The sequence below is a fragment of the Moschus berezovskii genome, chromosome 25 (genome assembly GCF_049115385.1).
Source record: "Moschus berezovskii isolate FMDL1 chromosome 25, NW_MosBer_1.0, whole genome shotgun sequence".
Classification (NCBI taxonomy): Eukaryota; Metazoa; Chordata; class Mammalia; order Artiodactyla; family Moschidae; genus Moschus; species Moschus berezovskii.
The window spans coordinates 36396491-36415487 of NC_142484.1; the positions used below are offsets into that span (position 1 = coordinate 36396491).

An 18997-nucleotide genomic window follows, 5' to 3' on the forward strand; every position below is an offset into this window, starting at 1 on the left:
TGTCCAACTCTATGAGACCCCATAGATCGCAGCCCACCAGGCTCCGCCATCCCTGGGATTCTCCAGGCAAGAACACTGGAGTGGGTTGCCATTTCATTCTCCAATACATGAAAGTGAAAAGTGAAAGTGAAGTTGCATCTGACTCCGCGACCCCATGGACTACAGCCTACCAGGCTCCTCCGTCCATGGAATTTTCCAGGCAAGAGTACTGGGGTGGTTTGTCATTGCCTTCTCCATCATTAACTATAATTAGCTTATAATTTTCCCATCCTGAATACAGCATAGGAAACTTATTTAATATTATATTTGGAGAAGGCCTTAAAGATTATTCAATACAGCCTCTTATTTTACAGGGAAGAAATCCATAGTGCAAAAATTTGTCTAAAGTGAACTCGTTAGAAAATTGACATTCAAACTCAAGTCTTCAGATCCCGATCCATAGCACATTCTGTGTCATGCTGGAAGACATTAGTGTACTTAAAACTGGTTTGCTTTTTCATTGTTTGATGGCATATGATCATCCAAATATGGGCAACAAGAAATGTTTATTATTTACAAGTACATGGGAAAGCAATTTCCATTCATCTTTTTAAAAAAATTCTGTTACAAATAAAAAGTTATTAATATTCATCCTTTGCACACAAAATACATTCTTTTTACTTTCAGTATGAATTATTTCTTAATAATAAAAACCAAAGCTACAATGGACAGTCAAGTGGTTTGGCAATTTGACAATGTTTTTTCAAGAAGGAAAATCCACACTTTGAAAGACAGTCGATATTCATAAAGGAATTGTATATTAAAAGTGCTCTTTCATTGAATCCTTGAAGATTGAGTGCTGCTCTCCAGTACGATTTGTAGCCGTCCTTTCCCACGAAATTCTCCATGTGATGAAAACCCAATTTCCACAAGACTGAAGCAGTCTTCATGACATTGACTATCATATCTAAATGATGGCCTCATAGAAAACTTCTTATAGACACTGTAGTGTGTCAGCCATTATTCAAGAGTCTCCTAATTGACCAACTAATCTAAGATTATAAGTTGCATTCTCTAAGGATTTTAAGAAGCTCTGCTTAAATGAACACAAGTGACTTGATTTGCTAATCGCTTAAATTTTAAGAGACATGAAAACATAGCCCCACACAGAAAACTTGTACACAAATATATATATATATACACACACACATATATATAGCAGCATTATTTATAATAGCCAAAAAGTGAAAACAACCCAAATGTCCATCAACTGCTGTACAAGTAAAATGTGGTATGTGTATACATACAATGGAATATTATTTAGCCATAAAAATGTATTAATTCATGCTACAACATGATCTTGGTACAACATGAAACTTAAAATCATTATGCTAAGTGAAAGAAGCCAGACACAAAAGAGCACATATTGTATGATTCTATTTATATGTAATGCCCAGGATAGGCAAATGTGTAGCAACAAAATAGATTAGTGGTTATGAGAGGTTGATGGGGAATCAAGAAGAGTGATTGCTAATGGGTACAGAATTTCTTTAGGAGATGATGAAAATTTTCTGGAGTCAAAGAATGGTGATGGTTGCACAACTTTGTGAAAATACCAAAAAACATTGAATTGTACACTTTAAAGTGGTAAATTACATGATGTACAAACTATGTCTGCATTTTGAAAAGAGAAATGCAACTTCTTTTTAAAATATCTTGTCAGATTCCTGCTCCCTCTATCCCTTTCTAATGATTAACGTGTTCAGACAATCACCTTTCTACAAAATGTTTTCAGATAATTGCACTCACATCATCATCGGCTTATATTTCTAACAGGCATTTTATTAAAAAGGAATACATGAACACAGAAGACATGATACAGCATACTGTTAATATCTGCATATTAACATTTAAAATCAAGTATTTTGCTTGTGTTGAAGCTAATAGTTAGATTTTATATATTGATGTAGTTAGATATTATTGACAGCCTATGCTTAAAACCAATAACCAATAAAGAGCTGAGTTCATAAGATTCCATGATGAACAAGTTTATGTTTTTTGGTTACAACTATGTTTATATTAAAGATCCATTTCGATGGAAAGAGATATGTAAAGGGAAACTAGGGATTTTCTAAGTCTTCATAAAACAGCTTATCTAAATATTTTAACTAGCTGCTGAGAAGACCTCCAGAATTATATATTTTGTATTTTATTTCATCCCTATACTAAAAGTCATGCATTAAAATGTATGCAACAATATATATGGGGCATACTTTTTCCCTTTAGATTATGAAAAAAAATCTCTTCTTAACCCTTTATTATCTGAAATTTTGATCAAAAGTGTTTTTTTTTTTTTGCTGAAAACAGCAATTTTATTCACACACTTTATGTAAGTGTATTTAAGTAGCTCCCTTCAGATCATCAAAGAAGCCCCAACCATCTGGTATGTCTAGAGGCCACTTCAGTGAGCAGAAATTAGAAGCCAGCATTCCAGTCATTTGAAATTTTCTACAACAGGAACACGAAAGCCCCCAAATGCCTTAAAGGAATAAAAGGATTCGCACACAAAAATTTTTTTAATAAATCAATTGACATTCAAGTAGCCTATAAGAAATTTCCATTAACATTTGGCAATTGTATAGAACAAGAGAATATTTATTCTTAATGATTACTTCCAGAAAGCAGTATGTTTAGCAGCTGTTTTTCAGAGGGCTTCTCAAGTTTTGCTATTGTTATTTAATCCAGGCATAACTGTGTAACTTTAAACAAAAGCTCTGCACCATTCAACCAACTAGTGACAAATTATTCTAGCAGACCGGATTCTTACCTTTTGCTATTCTGTGCAAGAATTTTTGCTTTGTTAGGCATTTGGTATTCTGATTTTTATTTCAGAATGTAGAAAAGGCAAGAAACCCTGCTAATATTAGGTGTTGGTAATTATGTCCATCAAATTATGTCATATATGAAATTACATTCTAAAAGTAATTGACAAAGCTGGGATTCGTGACTCCACTTTTACCAAGAGGAGAAAACAAGAGCCACACAACCAGAATAAGTCTTCAGAAGCACACTTGGTTATCAATAATATGTTAACTAAAGAAGAAAATACTAACTGAAGAGTTATAACAGTGTTTGTGATCTAAATCTGATTGCTATCAGTAATAATCCTGACATTCCCCAAGGGGATAATAATTATCACCTTAATGAGCTTTTTCTGTCAGTTTTTTTTAAAATGAGGCAAAAGGGTAATAATAAATGGCAAACACGGCCCTTTAAAAAGAAGAGGATCAAACAACTTTTCTTCTCATGGAGGATGGGATCAAGTAGAAAGAGGTTCAAATTGCACTGTGAGGTATTTCAGTAATAAGGTTAAGTTTCCTGATAATGAGTTTACAACCCTGGAATTGCCCATTGGAAGAGAGAGAATACCTTTCTTGAAGTAGGGAAAGAAGTGGAGTCTCTTGGGTAACAGTTATGCACTAAGGCAGAAAAATTGATTAAATACATGACTTTCTTTTAAGGCTCTTTCAGAAACGGAGTTTTCGTTTTTTTTTTTCTGAAGTCAGGAGGGTTCCTTGTTTTGTTCAAAGGATCTATACTTGTATCAAACCATCCAAAGTCTGCTCTTCATCAAGGAGAAAAGAACAAATATTTGGGTGCTTACTGTTTAGCAAGTTCAGTACTTTCAATTTATCTAATCTTCACAATAATCCTGACAGGTATTATTACTATTAGTCTATCTGGTAGATAAGGAAATGGATGCTCAAGAGATTGTGCTTTGCATAATGTTACAGCTAATTCAAGGGAATTCTAGGACTCCTCACTCCTAGCCTAGTGTTCCATCGTCTAATCACCTCCCTACATCACTCCCTGATGTGTCAAAGTCACAACCCACCAAGGATTCCATCAGGAACTAGAACACAACACCTCTAAAAATTTTGCTTTAACTCACTGGAAAAGTAAAATTTTGACTCATGCACATCATGCAGTCAATTAAAAAGAAGGCTAGCTTTTGTGCTCTGATTTCTCATCCAAAGGAATCAAAGAAAGTCTCACCCAAACTCAAGTGTTTCTCAGCATAGTGATGCAAGACCAATGACTTATGTTTAAGAAACCAATAAAGAGCCATCTACCAGCCTTGCAAGGATGCAAGTTATTTTGCAGGTGGAATCATTAGAGTCATGGACTTTGTTAGTAAATATTGCTTATAATTATCTCTGATTTTCAAATCAAAGATCTATATGTTGTTACTTTCTACATGAAGCAACTTGGTCTCCATTCTTTTAAAACCATTTTCAGATCATGTTTTTTCAAAAGAATCAAACAAACTAACCAAACATTTGAGATTTTTCCAAGATCGATATTGGGGACTGCTTTATGCCAGTGACCACCAGCCCATCTGTGATGGGAGCTGTAAAACTTCATGTTTGTATATTTATGGGATCCTTTACTGAAGATTCTGCTCTGCTAAAAAGGTTTATTCTGAAACCCTGGAGAGATAGCAACTATTCACTAAAACTGAGAATGGCCTATGTTTGGCAAGTGACAGATACATAATGTCCATCATTTCATGTGGGCTTCCCTGGTGGTTCAAATGGTAAAGAGTCCGTCTGCAATTCAGGAGATCTGGGTTCGATCCCGGGTTGGGAAAATCCCCTAGAGAAGGGAACAGTTCATGTAACTTCTACTAAAACAATACATTTTTAATCTTTAACTCAAGATCCAGTTTGTGATTTCAAAAAGACATCAATGAATGGACCAAAAAAAGCAATTCCAGCCTAAGAGTATAATGGCCAGTCTCTTGATCTAATGACATATAAGCAACCTCCTTCCTGGAGAGGGGCATGCACTTTGGGCAGAAGAGCAAAACCTTAAAAAAATTATTAGCTGTGGGTCAACAGATATTTAATTGAATATGTTACGAGGAGCTAAGTGCTAGAGATAGAATTTTAATAGGTTATCTCGTCCACACCATCTTTACCAATTTCTCATTGAGCCTTTGCTTGACAGAGGCAGCCCCTTCCACAGGGAACCAACTTGTTGAGAAAGTTCTCTCTAACGTGAAGTTCAAGTCCGTGGCCCTATGACCTCTATTTAGTGGGTCTTATTCCACCCCTTCAAACCAGGGTCTTATTCTAATGTACCAATTGTATTTCTCTCTTTCCCAAGCTAAACTTCCCCAAATCCTTCCAATATTGTTCAAATGTTTTAAATTGAAAACTCTTTCACCATCTTTGCTTTGCCTCAATTTGGTTTCTTTTTTTTAATCACCAAAAACATTTTGTATTGGGCCATAGCTGATCTCAATTTGTTTTTAAACAATGGCTCCCCAGAATGACTGCAAAGTTCCCATGGGGCTTGGGGAAGTAAATGAAGTGTTGTCTCCCTTGCTGTAACATTACTATAATTAATGAGCTATTGGAAGGGATGATAAGTTCACAGTTCAGTATGCTCTCTCCCCAGTCTGAAGAACCTAAGGGAAATCATTTTTCCCTCCAAACAAATAGGCTCAGGTCACAGATATGAAATCCAAGAAGAAGAAAAACAAAAACAACACACAAAGCACATCCCTTTCTTAGCCCCAAATTAGTGTTTAACCATACTGCTTATGTAGAGTACATTTTGTCAGAAGGGTAACATGTTTTTTCACTGCTTTTCATTTTCTAATTAAGTCTCAAGAGTATTAGTTGCACTAAAACACATCTGTCAGGGCCATGGTTGAAGAGAATAAGTAACCAGTTGACGTTAAAAAAAAAAAAAAAAACTTCTAGAAAAAAAAAAAGGGTAAACCCTAGAAGAGCTCTTTCAGAGGCTAAAAGGGCAGTGATCCTTAAAGTACTTATGATTATGAAATACACAGAGTTTTGCAGGATTAAGAAACAGAAAATGTCTATCTTTAAAGCTGTTGGTTTGATACATGGAAAAACTAGTTTGTTTTTTTTTCTGATTATAATATGATCCCATTCATGTAGATTATTAAAAAAGGAAGAAGAAGTTTTCATTTTAGTCACAGGACCAATTCAAAATCATTTGCAACTGGTATTTACTCAGAAAGATTCATTAACTGAACTTTGATAGTGGATCTGGAAGAATTATGGGATAGTTTAAAGGGGAAATGAGGCAAATCATTATCTAACACTGGAAATCACCAGTGTCCTCCAAAGACATATATTCATAAACAGAAGAGGAAAGAAGAATCCAGTCTTTGGTTAAATACTGCCTCTTCTCTCTAACAAGTCTAAATTGCTTAAATAGCCCTAATCCAAGTATCTTATTTTGGCCAATGGCTTTTGCCTCTCTTACCAAACTGTAACTCAGAAACTAACACACTGTCAATCCATTTCATTTTCACTTTTAGTTATTTTCTTGCCTCTTTACTCAGAGGTGCTAACACAAAACAACTGAAAAAAAAGAAGAAGAAAAGGCCAGGAAAAGCTAATGGCCTACTCTAAGTAATCCACAGAAGGATAACTGGCTACATATAATCAAACTTAAACGTGACTATAATTCAATAGCTCTAACAAAACACATGGAGGACTAAAAAGCCTTGCATAGGTAAAGGACAAAGCATAAAATCCTTTGAGGATACAGCCTATACAAAGCCATAATATCATTAATATGAGTAAACTATATGATTTCACAGATTCTCCAGATCTGGCTCTATGACATGATTATGATGCATTGTAAACAGAAAAAAAGTTTGCCATATATTTAGTAACTTTAAAGAAAAAAAAAAAAAAGATCACACCAAAATGGAGGCGGACATGGACTCTGGTGGTCTCAAGAATCAGATCAGGCCAAACTGAACTATGAGAACACAACCCTCTTTTTCATCCATCATTAAATGAGAATTCATTTTCATTTAAGAAGGCTCATCTTAGCAAATATGACCAAGGCAATAGCAACTAACAGACAAATCAACACGTTTGGGTCCTGGCCTGGGTTAAGATGACCATATTTAAATAGTGTCCTTTCTCAAGTTCTGTTTGAGAAATTTCTGTTTAACCAGAAATGCTCCTCTTGGCACGAAGTTGTTTATTCAACTAATATTTACTGAGCACCTACAATATTGTCAGGGCTTGTTCTCAAACGAGATACATCAGGGAACAAGTGTCCATAAGGCCTAATCTAGAATTCATACAGCTAAGAAAGGAAAAAAAAGAAACAAAGCCCGACATTCTCATATGTCCCTGCTGATGTGGTGTAGATGGGTGACTGTTAAGTACAGAAAGGCTGCAAGGAATAAAGGAGGAACGGGGCCAAGAGCAGAGCCTTCTAATCCCCTTAAAGTTCAGCCAAGAGTAGATAAAGGAGACTGTTCCTTAGGAAATAATCTCAGAATGCAAGAGTGGTCCTACAGCCTGCTATTTTACAACTATTATGTCCAATCTAACAGTATTCTAGCCTCTATTTCATAAAGCAACTTTATTTTCAACATACTTGCTGCTATGAAACAAAGTTGGGTCATGATGTACTGGGGACTTTGGATTTTGCTCTAAATGAGACCTAAACTTAAGGGCATTTCCTCACCATGTAAAAAGAGCTCTTCTGCTCACCTTGATCGATTTTTCTGAATACCTTTTATTTGCTGGCTTGATGAGGAAGATGGGGAGAGAAAGGCAACCATGATAAATTATTTTGGTTGGTGTTTATGAAAATGATTTTCTTTCCTATAGATTCTGAAAGAAAAGCAACTCAAACTTCTGGGATCCCTTTCTCTTACCCACAGTATCAGGACAACCATGGTGAAGCCAACCATAGCATCAGTCCCTTAAATAATATGTACAGTTCCCATATGCAAGTGACAGGTCACTCTGAAACCTGCCCTAGAGATGCTAGAAAGGCTTCACCAATATCATGTCTGTACATGACTCGTTGCTTTAAAATTCAATAGCTTTCACACATCAATATATCAGGACCGAGACTGCCACCATCTACAACAACAGTGGAATTACCTATCATATCCTAATCCCATGACTCATCCCTCAGTTATGCTAAGCAGTAAGCTACTGAAACATCTGACAGCATCAACAGCAAACAGCTTTAATCATTTTCCCAATTTGCATTTATATCCGTGAACAAATTGGAAGTATGGCACTGAAGAAACAGCAACACATATTCAGCAGCACGGCTTCCATTTGAGTTCTGTTTTTTAAATTGGCTAAGTAAAGGCATACACACCTCCATCTGAATTGGAGATTTGCAGGAACATATGCATACGAGGGAGGGAGGGTAGGAGAGCGATAAGGTAAAAAGGGGAAAATCAGGAAAGAAAGTGAGAAAAAGAAAAAGATATGGGAAAGAATGAATGGTCATGAGTCTGAGCGTAACATTACTACAAGGAGATGACAAATGACTACTCCATCTGCTTCCACAAGCAGATTTTTTTCTAAGGTTATCACTGCAGATACAAAAATGGTTCGTGAGACTTTTCATCCACTGCAATTCTCACTTACCATACTAAAAACATTTACAAAATCCTAAGCGTTGGACTATCCAAGATGGATAGTACCAGGAAGCAAAAGACGAGACTTGCTATCAAGGACTGTGCTCTGCTTGGAACTCCGCACTGCAGTCCATTAATCCACAGTATTTTGGTCAGATCAGGTCTGGTTTTTCATACTACTCATAATGTCTTAGAGCTAATCTCTTATATGAGGGTGTCAACCATTCTCTCTCTTTTTTTTTTATTTTTCAAACTATTTCATTTACTTGGGGGGCAGGAAAAATGGGAGAATGGAAGAAGAAGATGGTAGAGACTTAGAGGGGAAAAGGAAAGGAAAAGTATTCTCTTTTCCAATAAATCTATCCTAGGACAGGTTGTAATGAGACTTCGAGAAAGAGAGCTGATTCATGGACTTCCCTTAATTTTTGTTTTGTTTTTATTTCTATGTAAGGTATGTAAGGAAATCGATGTACTAAAACGTTTGGTCTGTGAAAGAGCAGAATCATTAGCACCAGAAGGAGTCATGGAGCTTGTGTACAGTATTAGAACAATGATTGTTACTGCTGTCATGGGTAAAGGTTTCATCTCACTGTGACATCCCAAAGTTCTTGAAAGTGCCCGTGGAAAAAAGAAATAACACTTGTCAAAATCTCCATGGAGTCATCCACACGCACCACAGAGACAGGACTTGGCCTTCCCAGTTTTGGTTTATCTGGTAGACAAGAAAACCAGGGCCCCCAGAAGCCCTAAAGAGCAGCCCCCACATGCACCCACTGACGTGCAGGAGGGGTCCCTACAGTACGTTTCCCCCTGGACTGTGTTCAGGAATGCGTTTTACTTGCTTGTTTAAAAAAACAAAAGCAACATGCTCTGCAGATCATGGAGCGCCTAGTGCAATTTTCTCCTTGACCCGACTCCAGACTGCAAAAGGGTGAAACCATTATATGTTCCGCGAACGCTGGCCTGCGGACGAGACCCTGGCCCGCCGTGCTTTGTAAGCTCGGGAGCCCACAGGAGTCAGAAGGTCCCAGAGCGGGAGCCACAGTCATTGCCAGGTCTCCCCAGCAACTGGTGGCCCATCAGGGCAGCTGCGGATTCCTCTCGCCTTGCCTTGCCTCAGCCTTTAGTTGAAATTACAACAAGTCAAATAGCTGATACTTTTCCCTTCTCCAGGTAAGGGTGAGGATACATTGTTCACCAGGGTGTTCTGCCTGGCTTCACTGATGAGGCGGCAAGCCAAGTCAAGGAAGAGTTTCTCCACGTTATCGGATTCCTTGGCTGAGGTTTCCAGATAATACATGTCCTGAGCTTCTGAGAATTCTTCGGCTCTCTGTTGGGAGACCTCTCTCCTCTCAGCCAGATCAATCTTGTTGCCTAAAACAGCAGTAAAACCAGAGAGAGACAGAGTCATCATTTGACCTTTCTGCAGATTCAGAAACATCCAGTTCAGCTCCGCATCTGAAGTCAAACCAGACAGATGGAAAGTAAAGCAAAACAAATGAGACTATGATTCCTGGGTTGTTTATTTTAAAATATCAGTTCCATTTGTAATGGCAAAGAACTGGAACCAACCCCAAAGCCTGTCAGCTGGGCACTGCTGAAAAAAGTGTTATAACGATAGCTATCTGGAGTTATGTGCCACGGGAAAAAGCAATGAGGAAGGACCTCCCTGGTGGTCTGGTGGTTAAGAATCTGCCTGCCAACACAGGGGACATGAGTTCAGTCCCTGGTCCAGGAAGATCCCACATGCTATGGGGCATCTAAGCTCATGCACCCAACTACTGAGCCCTCATATCACACTTAACGAAGCCCACACACCCTCGAGCCCGTGCTCCACGACAAGAGAGGCCTGCACAGCAACGAAGACCCAGTGCAGCCAAATGTAAATAAATGAATAAAAGTAAGCGAAAAATTTTTAAAAAGCAACGAGGAATATCTCTGCAGGCTATCATGGAATGAGACATTAGGATAGGTTGTTTAGCAAATAAAGCAAAGCAGGAAAAAAGTATATATAAGACCCAGCTCTCGATCTAAGGAAAGGGGATGAAAAAATGCATACATACATACAGTGTCTTATTTTATTAATGAGAGATTGAAACAAAATTTTAATTTTAAAGATAACAATTACCTGTGAAAGGAACAAGGATGAGGGGTGAAAATCAGACCTTTCTAAATATACTTTGTGTCACAGATTTGACTTCAGAACCTTATCAATGTCTATACAACATGAAATTAAATTTAAAAAGCAATTCGTAAAATTGAAAATAAAATTAAACAAATGAACCTGTTTATTACGAAGTGGCATGACCACACAAAGAGGAACTATTTCAGGTAAGGGGAAGGGAATTTAACCAGTAGTGGAACCACGCATCCCCAGTGGCATATAAGGACAAACAGAACTGAAGGAAAAAATCTTAAAGTGCTTCAGAAATCATCCTGTTAGTGGTCGTGTTAGTAGCATTATTCTGTGGCTGCTGCACATGTTTTAGGGGATAAAGCGAATAAGTAACTATGCTGGTCACACTGGGACAGGGATTTGGGACATGGGAGAACGGAAATATGGATATAAGCTTAATGAGGTAAAGGAAAACTCCTGGAGTCCTGAATTACAAACGGAAGTATCAGCGTGAATAATTCATGGTGTTATTTTATCTTTAAAAACTGTTCTACTTCTGTTTTGGAAATCTGACAAAGGTGATACATCAACCGTGGTGCTTGGCAACACTGCTCACGGTAAAAGTGACCCTTGATCGATAAATTCCATCTGGCCTGGGAATTCTATGAATTATAAATACCTAATGGAAAGCCTTAACTCTGGGCTTCCCTAAGTGTGGCAATTCTTCATTTGAAAAGACCCTGAAAGTTAGGGCTGTCGGGCTACAACAAGAGAGAACTGGCTCCTATGGGGGCACTGAGGCTTGCAGCCAGAGCAGACCCGTCACTTGCCTGAAGTGAGCCTTGTTCCCTCACACCTGAACTGTCCCAGGAGGTCCTGGGCAGCTCTGTGGACTCACTCTATGAGGGCTGCTTCCACTGAAGAGGAATGTTTGGTACTGACCTGCTATTAAGCTGTGTTTGCTGTCCTGTATCCTCCTAAATGTCTGTGATGCCATGTAGCCTATGGTAGTCTTGTGGGTCAAAGTGTTCAGCAGAGCCTAATGAGACACTCCCCTGTAGATGCTACAGAATCCAGCACACAGACACACATACACTAGCTCTGTCCACTGGAAAGCCTAAAAGCTATCACACACACACACACACCCCAACTCTGCAGTAAAGATGACTCCTATCACCTTGGCTTAGCTTCTAAACACAGCTTCCCATTGAAAATCAATAGTATTTCTTAAAGAAATGGCTAATTCCAGGTCAGGGGTAGGAAATGCATTAGCTGCACCTGGAACATGTCATCCCAGAAAGCAAATCATCAAGGATTCCTAGGTCATGTCAAAAGGACTCAAGAGTCCACTTGAAGAGGCTCCCACTGTCAAAGTTGGAACAATATAGAAGCATCAATAATAATAACTGCAAAGGACTAGAATACACCAAATATATTTAAATCTATAACAATATTCAAAATAAAAACAAACTTTAATAGTTACTTTTGGAACACTTGGGAACCAACTCATTATTTTGAAAAATAATAAATGAAAAAGAGGGCTTTCCTGGTGATTCAGTGGTTAAGAGTCCACCTTGCAACCCAGGGGACACCGGTTCGATCCCTGGTCTGGGAATATCCCAACGTGCCATGGGGCAACTAAGCCCTTGCACCACAGCTACTGAAGCCCAAGTGCCTAAAGCCTGTGTTCCAAAACAAGAGAAGCCACCACAATGAGGAGACTGCACCACAACGAAGAGTAGTCCCTGATCTCTGCAGCTAGAGAAAGCCTGCACGCAACAATGAAGACCCAGAATGGCCCAAACTAACTAACTAACACAATAAAAAAACTTTTTACAAAACTTCTGTGACTAAACTCAGAAAAACAAAACATCAAGCATTTTTTCTCGACTGTCCTGAGAACAGCACCTCAGAATACCAACTACACAATATATGTGCTAAACCAAAAAACAAAAACCCTGAATCTGAGCAGGCTCTAGATTCACCTGCAAATCTGCCAGAGATTTAAGTGACAGAGGAATGCATCAAATGACACCACCAGGTTCAGTTCAGTTCAGTCGCTCAGTCACGTCCGACTCTCCGCGACCCCATGAATCACAGCACGCCAGGCCTCCCTGTCCATCACCAACTCCTAGAGTTCACTCAAACTCATGTCCACAGAGTCGGTGATGCCATCCAGCCATCCCATTCTTGGTCGTCCCCTTCTCCTCCCGCCCCCAACCTTTCCCAGCATCAGAGACTTTTCCAGTGAGTCAACTCGTCGCATGAGGTGGCCAAAGTATTGGAGTTTCAGCTTTAGCATCAGTCCTTCCAATGAACACCCAGGATCAATCTCCCTTAGAATGGACTGGTTGGATCTCCTTGCGGTACAAGGGACTCTCAAGAGTCTTCTCCAACACCACAGTTCAAAAGCATCAATTCTTCGGCGATCAGCTTTCTTCACAGTCCAACTCTCACATCCATACATGACCACGGGAAAAACCATAGCCTTGACTAGACGGACCTTTGTTGGCAAAGTAATGTTTCTGCTTTTTAATATGTTATCAAGGTTGGTCATCACTTTCCTTCCAAGGAGTAAGCGTCTTTTAATTTCATGGCTGCAATCAGCATCTGCAGTGATTTTGGAGCCCAAAAAAATAAAGTCTGACACTGTTTCCACTGTTTTTCCATCTATTTCCCATGAAGTGATGGGACCATGCCATGATCTTTGTTTGAAATAGTAAAATTCAGACTTGAAAATGCCACAGCACAAACAAATGCTTTAACAAGCAAATCCCCAGGATGCAAATATGGAAGGGTAACCTCCAGCTAAAAGGAGAATTAAAAGACATATCTTTTATAGAGATGCACACTGACATAATACAAACTGAATTAATATGACATCTTGGATTTGCTTCAAAATAATCTGAAGGGGAGGGCAGACAGAAGAGGTGAGGAACAGATAAAATAAGAATAAAACATTTGCTCTCTTTTGCTTATGTTTAAAATTTCCCATAATAAAGTTTTTTTTAAAAAGCCAGTGCCTCTTTCATATCGAGCTGACTAATTATGTTCCCTCATCTGTGCATTTAACTTCCTTAAACAGAATTCCAAGTAGTAATGATTTGACTCAAGTTCTCAGGGCTTTCTGTCCAGAGCAGAGGGCTTTCAAGCTCTTCCCAGCAAAGATTCTCCAATGTGCAGGTAGGTTTTCAGGTCTGAGCAGGGGGGACTGGTACTCATAGAGAGGCAAGTACTTAACCCAGCAGCCTGAAGGAAAAGTCCAGCAATTTGTTACAAGGCAGCACATTACAGCTGGATAAACATAGCCTCTGGAGTCGATCTAACCTGCTGTGTGACCTTGAACAAAGAACTTTACTTCTCTGAGCCTGGCTTTCCTCACCTGTAAATTTGAGATCGTGACACACAATGTTCTTAATATGATTCCTCGCACATATACACCAGCTATAATGCTTTATTCTATAATGTGTTTGTTTAACTTACTGTTAACCATGATTTTTAACTTAATGTTTCTGAGACTCTCTATCAGATTTCCAAAATTTGGATCTTTCCAGAACATACAACAATGTTACTTCTTAGGAAGAAAAAAAATTTTTTCTGACCACATCACATGGTGTGCAGGATCTTAGTTTCCTGACAAGACATAAACAAGAGATCAAACCTGTGCCCCGTGTAGTGGAAGCCTGGCATCCCAACTGGACCACCATGGAATTCCCAGGAAGGAAACATTTTAACAACCATATATTATTAACATTTTTCCATCACCAGTAGACGATTTTTAATAATCTGGTCCATTTCACTGCAATTCCACTTATAACAGGTGCATTTGTTACCACAAAAAAACCATGGGTTGTTTTCTGTTTTCCCCTCATACTAAATAGAGGTTCTACCCTCCTATAAGATGAAATAAACTGCAGAATTTCCCTTAAGGGATTCTTTCTGAAAATTAGAATTTCTCAGATCAGTAGAAACATAAGAAGGGAAAAAAAGTTAACCGAAATCTATTTTTTAAGCAAAACACAATTGCTTCAATAATGAATTCCTTATCAACTCAGATATATCTTACTTCTAGATCAGCAGTTTCCATGGCCTAGATTTTTTTTTTTTTTAAATGCTTAGTAGTAGTACTGTTAGTTGCCCAGTCATGCCTGACTTTTTGCAACTCCACGGACTGTATCCTGCCAGGCTCCTTTGTCCATGGCAAGAATACTGGAGTGGGTTGCCATACCCGTCTCCAGAGGATCTTCCAGACCCAGAAATCAAACCTGGGTCTCCTGCATTGCAGGCAGATTCCTTACCATATGAGCTACAGGGAAGTTCCTTTTTTAACGCTTAGCAGCCCATATGACTTTCATGGCAATCCACCTTCTTCTAGAGACTATGCTGATAGGAAAATCAATCAGCAGTATTCTCTACTTTTCTAAATCATCACAGTGGGTTAGACTCTATTTCATTTTCTCTTCGACTGCAATCAGAAGAACTGAATGCTGACTGTATGGATTATAGAGCTGTAGACCAGCGGTCCCCAACCTTTTTGGCACCAGGGACCAGTTTCGTGGAAGACAATCTTCCCATGGGCGGAGAAGGGGGATGGTTTCAGGATGATTCAAGCTCATAACATTTATTGCGCACTTCAGTTCTACTCTAATGCTGCTGCTGATCTCTCATGAGGCACTGGTCCGAGGCCCAGAGGTTGGGGACCCCCTACTCTTGCAAGGTGCCAAGGCACAAGCCTTACGTGATTATAAATTCTCTGATGCTCATAAATCAATTTCCCTCCTCATTAGTCCTTACTTACCCACTAGCACAGTGATGACCTTGTTGCTAGCATATTGTTCTATCTCCCGCAGCCACTCAGGAAGGCAACGGAAGGATTCCTCACAGGTTATGTCATAGGTAAGGATCAAGGCATTGGCGCTTCGGTAATAACTCTGGGTGATGGACCGAAATCTCTCTTGACCTGCTGTGTCCCAGATCTGAAGCTGTAAAGGCATAAAAGAAGGGATCAGGTTGGTGAAGCAAAGAAGAAAGAAAGCCTTGCCTTCTTGTTGTTGTTTAGTCGTTCAGTCACGTCCAACTCTTTGCGAACACATGGACTACAGCACTCCAGGCTCCCCTGTCCTTCACTGTCTCCTGGAGTTTGCTCAAACTCATGTCCATTGAGTCACTGATGCCATCTAACCATCTTATCATCTGCCACCACCTCTCCCTCATCAGGGTCTTTCCCAATGAATCAGCTCTTCGCATCAGGTGGCCAAAGTATTGGAGTTTCAGCTTCAGCATCAGTCCTTCCAGTGAACCCCCTTCATGGATCACAGCCTTGTCATGGTGAAGGAGCTTGTATAACTCAATGAAGCTATAAGTCATGCTGTGCAGGGCCACCCAAGATGGATGGGTCATAATAAGGAGTTCTGACAAAACGTGGTTCACTGAAGAAGGAAATGGCAACCCACTCCAGTACGCTTCCAGTACATAGAAATAGAAACACCTTCACCCAGATAAGTTCATGGCTATTTTTTGCTGTAAGAGAAATGCACCTCTAATTTTTTAAAGATTCCTTCTGGTAAAAGAGAGGGACTTGCTTTGCTTTTTCTTTGCTAAATTTTTTAAGTTTCCCCTATATTCTTTTTTTAAAAGGCATTCAGATTATTTTCATACAATTTCATTTAAAAGGTAAAATTAGGGCATTTACAATCTACTTAACTTTTATTACAAGCCTGTTTCCCCTAAGAACTGCTATTTTTTTTATTTATTTATTTTTAATAGAAGGATAATTATAATACTGTGTTGGTTTCTGCCATATAAGAACTGCTATTTTTATCCATAGAGTCTTCATTGCTCATATCTTTAATTTTCCCTTTTGTTTATTTCCTAAATCAGAAAGTATATTCCCAGGTCTTATTAAAGGTTTACACTCTTAGAACATATTTCAAATGCTCTCATTTTTGTTTTGAGCAATTCCCTCTATTCTTTATTAAAAAAAAAAAAAAACAAATAAACTAGACAACCAAACTGTCGAGCATTTATGTGTCAAGCTCTATTCTAAGTACTCTACACATAATAACTCATTTACTCCACACAAGAACTCTGTGAAGTAGGTAAATATTATTCCTGTATCATTTCTCATGTGAGGAAACTGAGGCACAGAGAGATTAATTAACTTGCCCAGTGTCTCACAGCCAATATGTCCTAGAGCTGACTCAACCATGCATTGTGATCTGAGTCCTTGCTCTTTTTTTCTTTATTGGCCATGCCAAGTGGCCTGTGGGTCCTAGTTCCCCAACCAGAAACTGAACTCACACCTTCTGCACTGGAAGCATAGAGTCTCAACCCCTGGACCGCCAGGAAGTCCCAGAGTCTCTGCCCTTCATCACAATGCCCAAGTACAAAAGTCGGGATCCAGGGCAAGGTGTCCCTCTGTGACTGCTAGCATTTCAGTCAACAACTGGAGAGGAGGATAAAAAATCCATTCACATGAATATATTAAGGTATTATCTTTGTTAATGTAAAGAGGAGCAATGCCATGCAGACAAGGAAAATAATTTCCCTCCACCACCTGTAAGCCCTCTGACCTTCAGCAAGTCACCTAATCTCCTCTGGCTTCGGCAGCTTCTTTATTAAAAGAGGTTAATAACATGCAAACCTGCTGAAGTCATTGACCAGTTTGAAGACCTCATAACTGATGGTTCTAAAAACAAAGAAGGCAAAACACCTCTCACTTCAACCTGAATTTCCCTGCACAGAGCAGACTTCTGAGAGAGAAACTGTTCCCCAGAGAGACTGCTGAGTGTGGAACAAATCCGAAGCCTTGAGAAATCAGACGGACAGTAATCTTCCCTTCTCACTGCATCGATTTCATGTGTCACAAGGTGCATCCACCCCATTAACAGGACATAATTTCCTCAGGAAAGACTTCTGGAACCTTCAGATTAGGCCAGGTTCCCCATCTCCACCCCCAAATTATCTCAACTCTAACCAAGTCTATAATTTCCTATCACAGCACCAAACACACTTTTTCTTTTGGGCTGCATTGGGTCTTGGTTGCTACTTGCAGGCTTTCTCGAGTTGCGATGGGCAGGGACTACTCTCGAGTTGCACTGCACAAGCTTCTCAGCAGGGGTTTCTCTTCCTGTGGCCTGTGAGCTCTACAGTACAGGCTCAGTAGCTGGGCACACGGGCTTAGCTGGCCCCACAGCATGTGGGATCTTCCCAGACCAGGGATCGAACCTGTGTCCCCTGCATTGGCAGGCAGATTGGCAGGGAAGTCCCACCTGACGCACTTGAATCACTTATGTATTTGTAATAACGTGTTCCATAACCATCTTTCTCACTAGATGGAAAGTTTCATGAGGGGGGAGTTTGGGGTCCATCCTCCTCTCAATTATCCCCTACAGTGTCTGGAAAATAGTAAATGTTCAAATAGTCATTCACGGTCTCATCTCATCCTTACAACAAATCCCAGCAAGGCAGGTGAGTTTCTGCCTCGTTTTCATTAGCAGATAACTCACAAGGCTGGGACTCAAACTCCAGACTCAGACCCGCCAGGAGGGGACTCAGTCCACACACCATGCTGCTCTGCTGCCAGAGGCTGATTTAGAGAGGACGAGGCAGTTGGTGTCACCCTCTGCTCAGATCAGCTTAGCTGAGAAGGCTGAGAGTGACCGGTGGTCCCTGCCACCAAAGAGAGGCACACAGGCTTTCCTTTGATTTGAAGTCACAGCTGCCCTTTGATGATGTACATGAAAGCCTGTGTATGCTGAAGGCGACCATACAGATGTTACAGCTTTTGCCAGGACAAAAGCTACTTCTCTTCTCTGTCTCACACCGAGGGACATGTTTCCCCTCTCCAGGCTGTGTCTTAGAACAAAAGACTATTATCTTAATGCCACAGTGAACCTTGAAAAACACTTGCGATTGGAATTAATACTGCTGATCCTTAGACATCAGTATGTTCTCATGACAGGCACATCTTGAGAACAGCTCTGAGAATTAAAACCACCGAAATATTTTCCAGAAAAGTGATTAGATGTCTTGGCCGAGATGCAGGCTGCTTTCCCAAAGGGGGCTTCCTCTTTCTAGCCTGATGGTTAATTTCGGAGGAGATCCATATTCCACTGCCTTTATTACTCAACTTGGTTTCACATATTCTCTCTGCAATCTGTTTGCTCTTTTTCAGCCTTTACAGATCATAAATAGATGCAGAGCATTGTGCTAAGCACAGGGAAGATACAAAGATAAATAAAACACAATCCCTGATATCAAAATGCTCATAGTAAAGGAGGATGAATACACAGTTGACTAACTATGATAAGATAGGCATGTATGCTAAGTTGCTTCAGTCATGTCTGCCTCTTTGCAACCCTATGAACTGTAGCCCACGAAGCTCCTCTGTTCATGGAATTCTCCAGGCCAGAATACTGGAGTGGGTTGCTGTGCCCTCCTCCAGTGGATCTTCC

The 18997-nt window shown here is 39.7% G+C and overlaps 1 protein-coding gene across 3 annotated transcripts in view; it reads right to left on the reverse strand.

Moving 5' to 3' along the window:
- Positions 1-2349: 2349 nt before the first annotated feature.
- Positions 2350-18997, reverse strand: part of RAB30 (RAB30, member RAS oncogene family) — a 105632-nt gene continuing 88984 nt past the window's right edge. For all 3 annotated transcript variants that reach the window (XM_055416098.2, XM_055416099.2, XM_088832452.1), the window contains exons 4-5: positions 15340-15523; positions 2350-9799 (exon numbers count right to left, since the gene is read on the reverse strand). In XM_055416098.2, the coding sequence (XP_055272073.1) occupies positions 9549-9799; positions 15340-15523 (435 nt within the window). In that variant the 3' untranslated portion in view covers positions 2350-9548. The remainder of the gene's footprint in view (positions 9800-15339; positions 15524-18997) is intronic.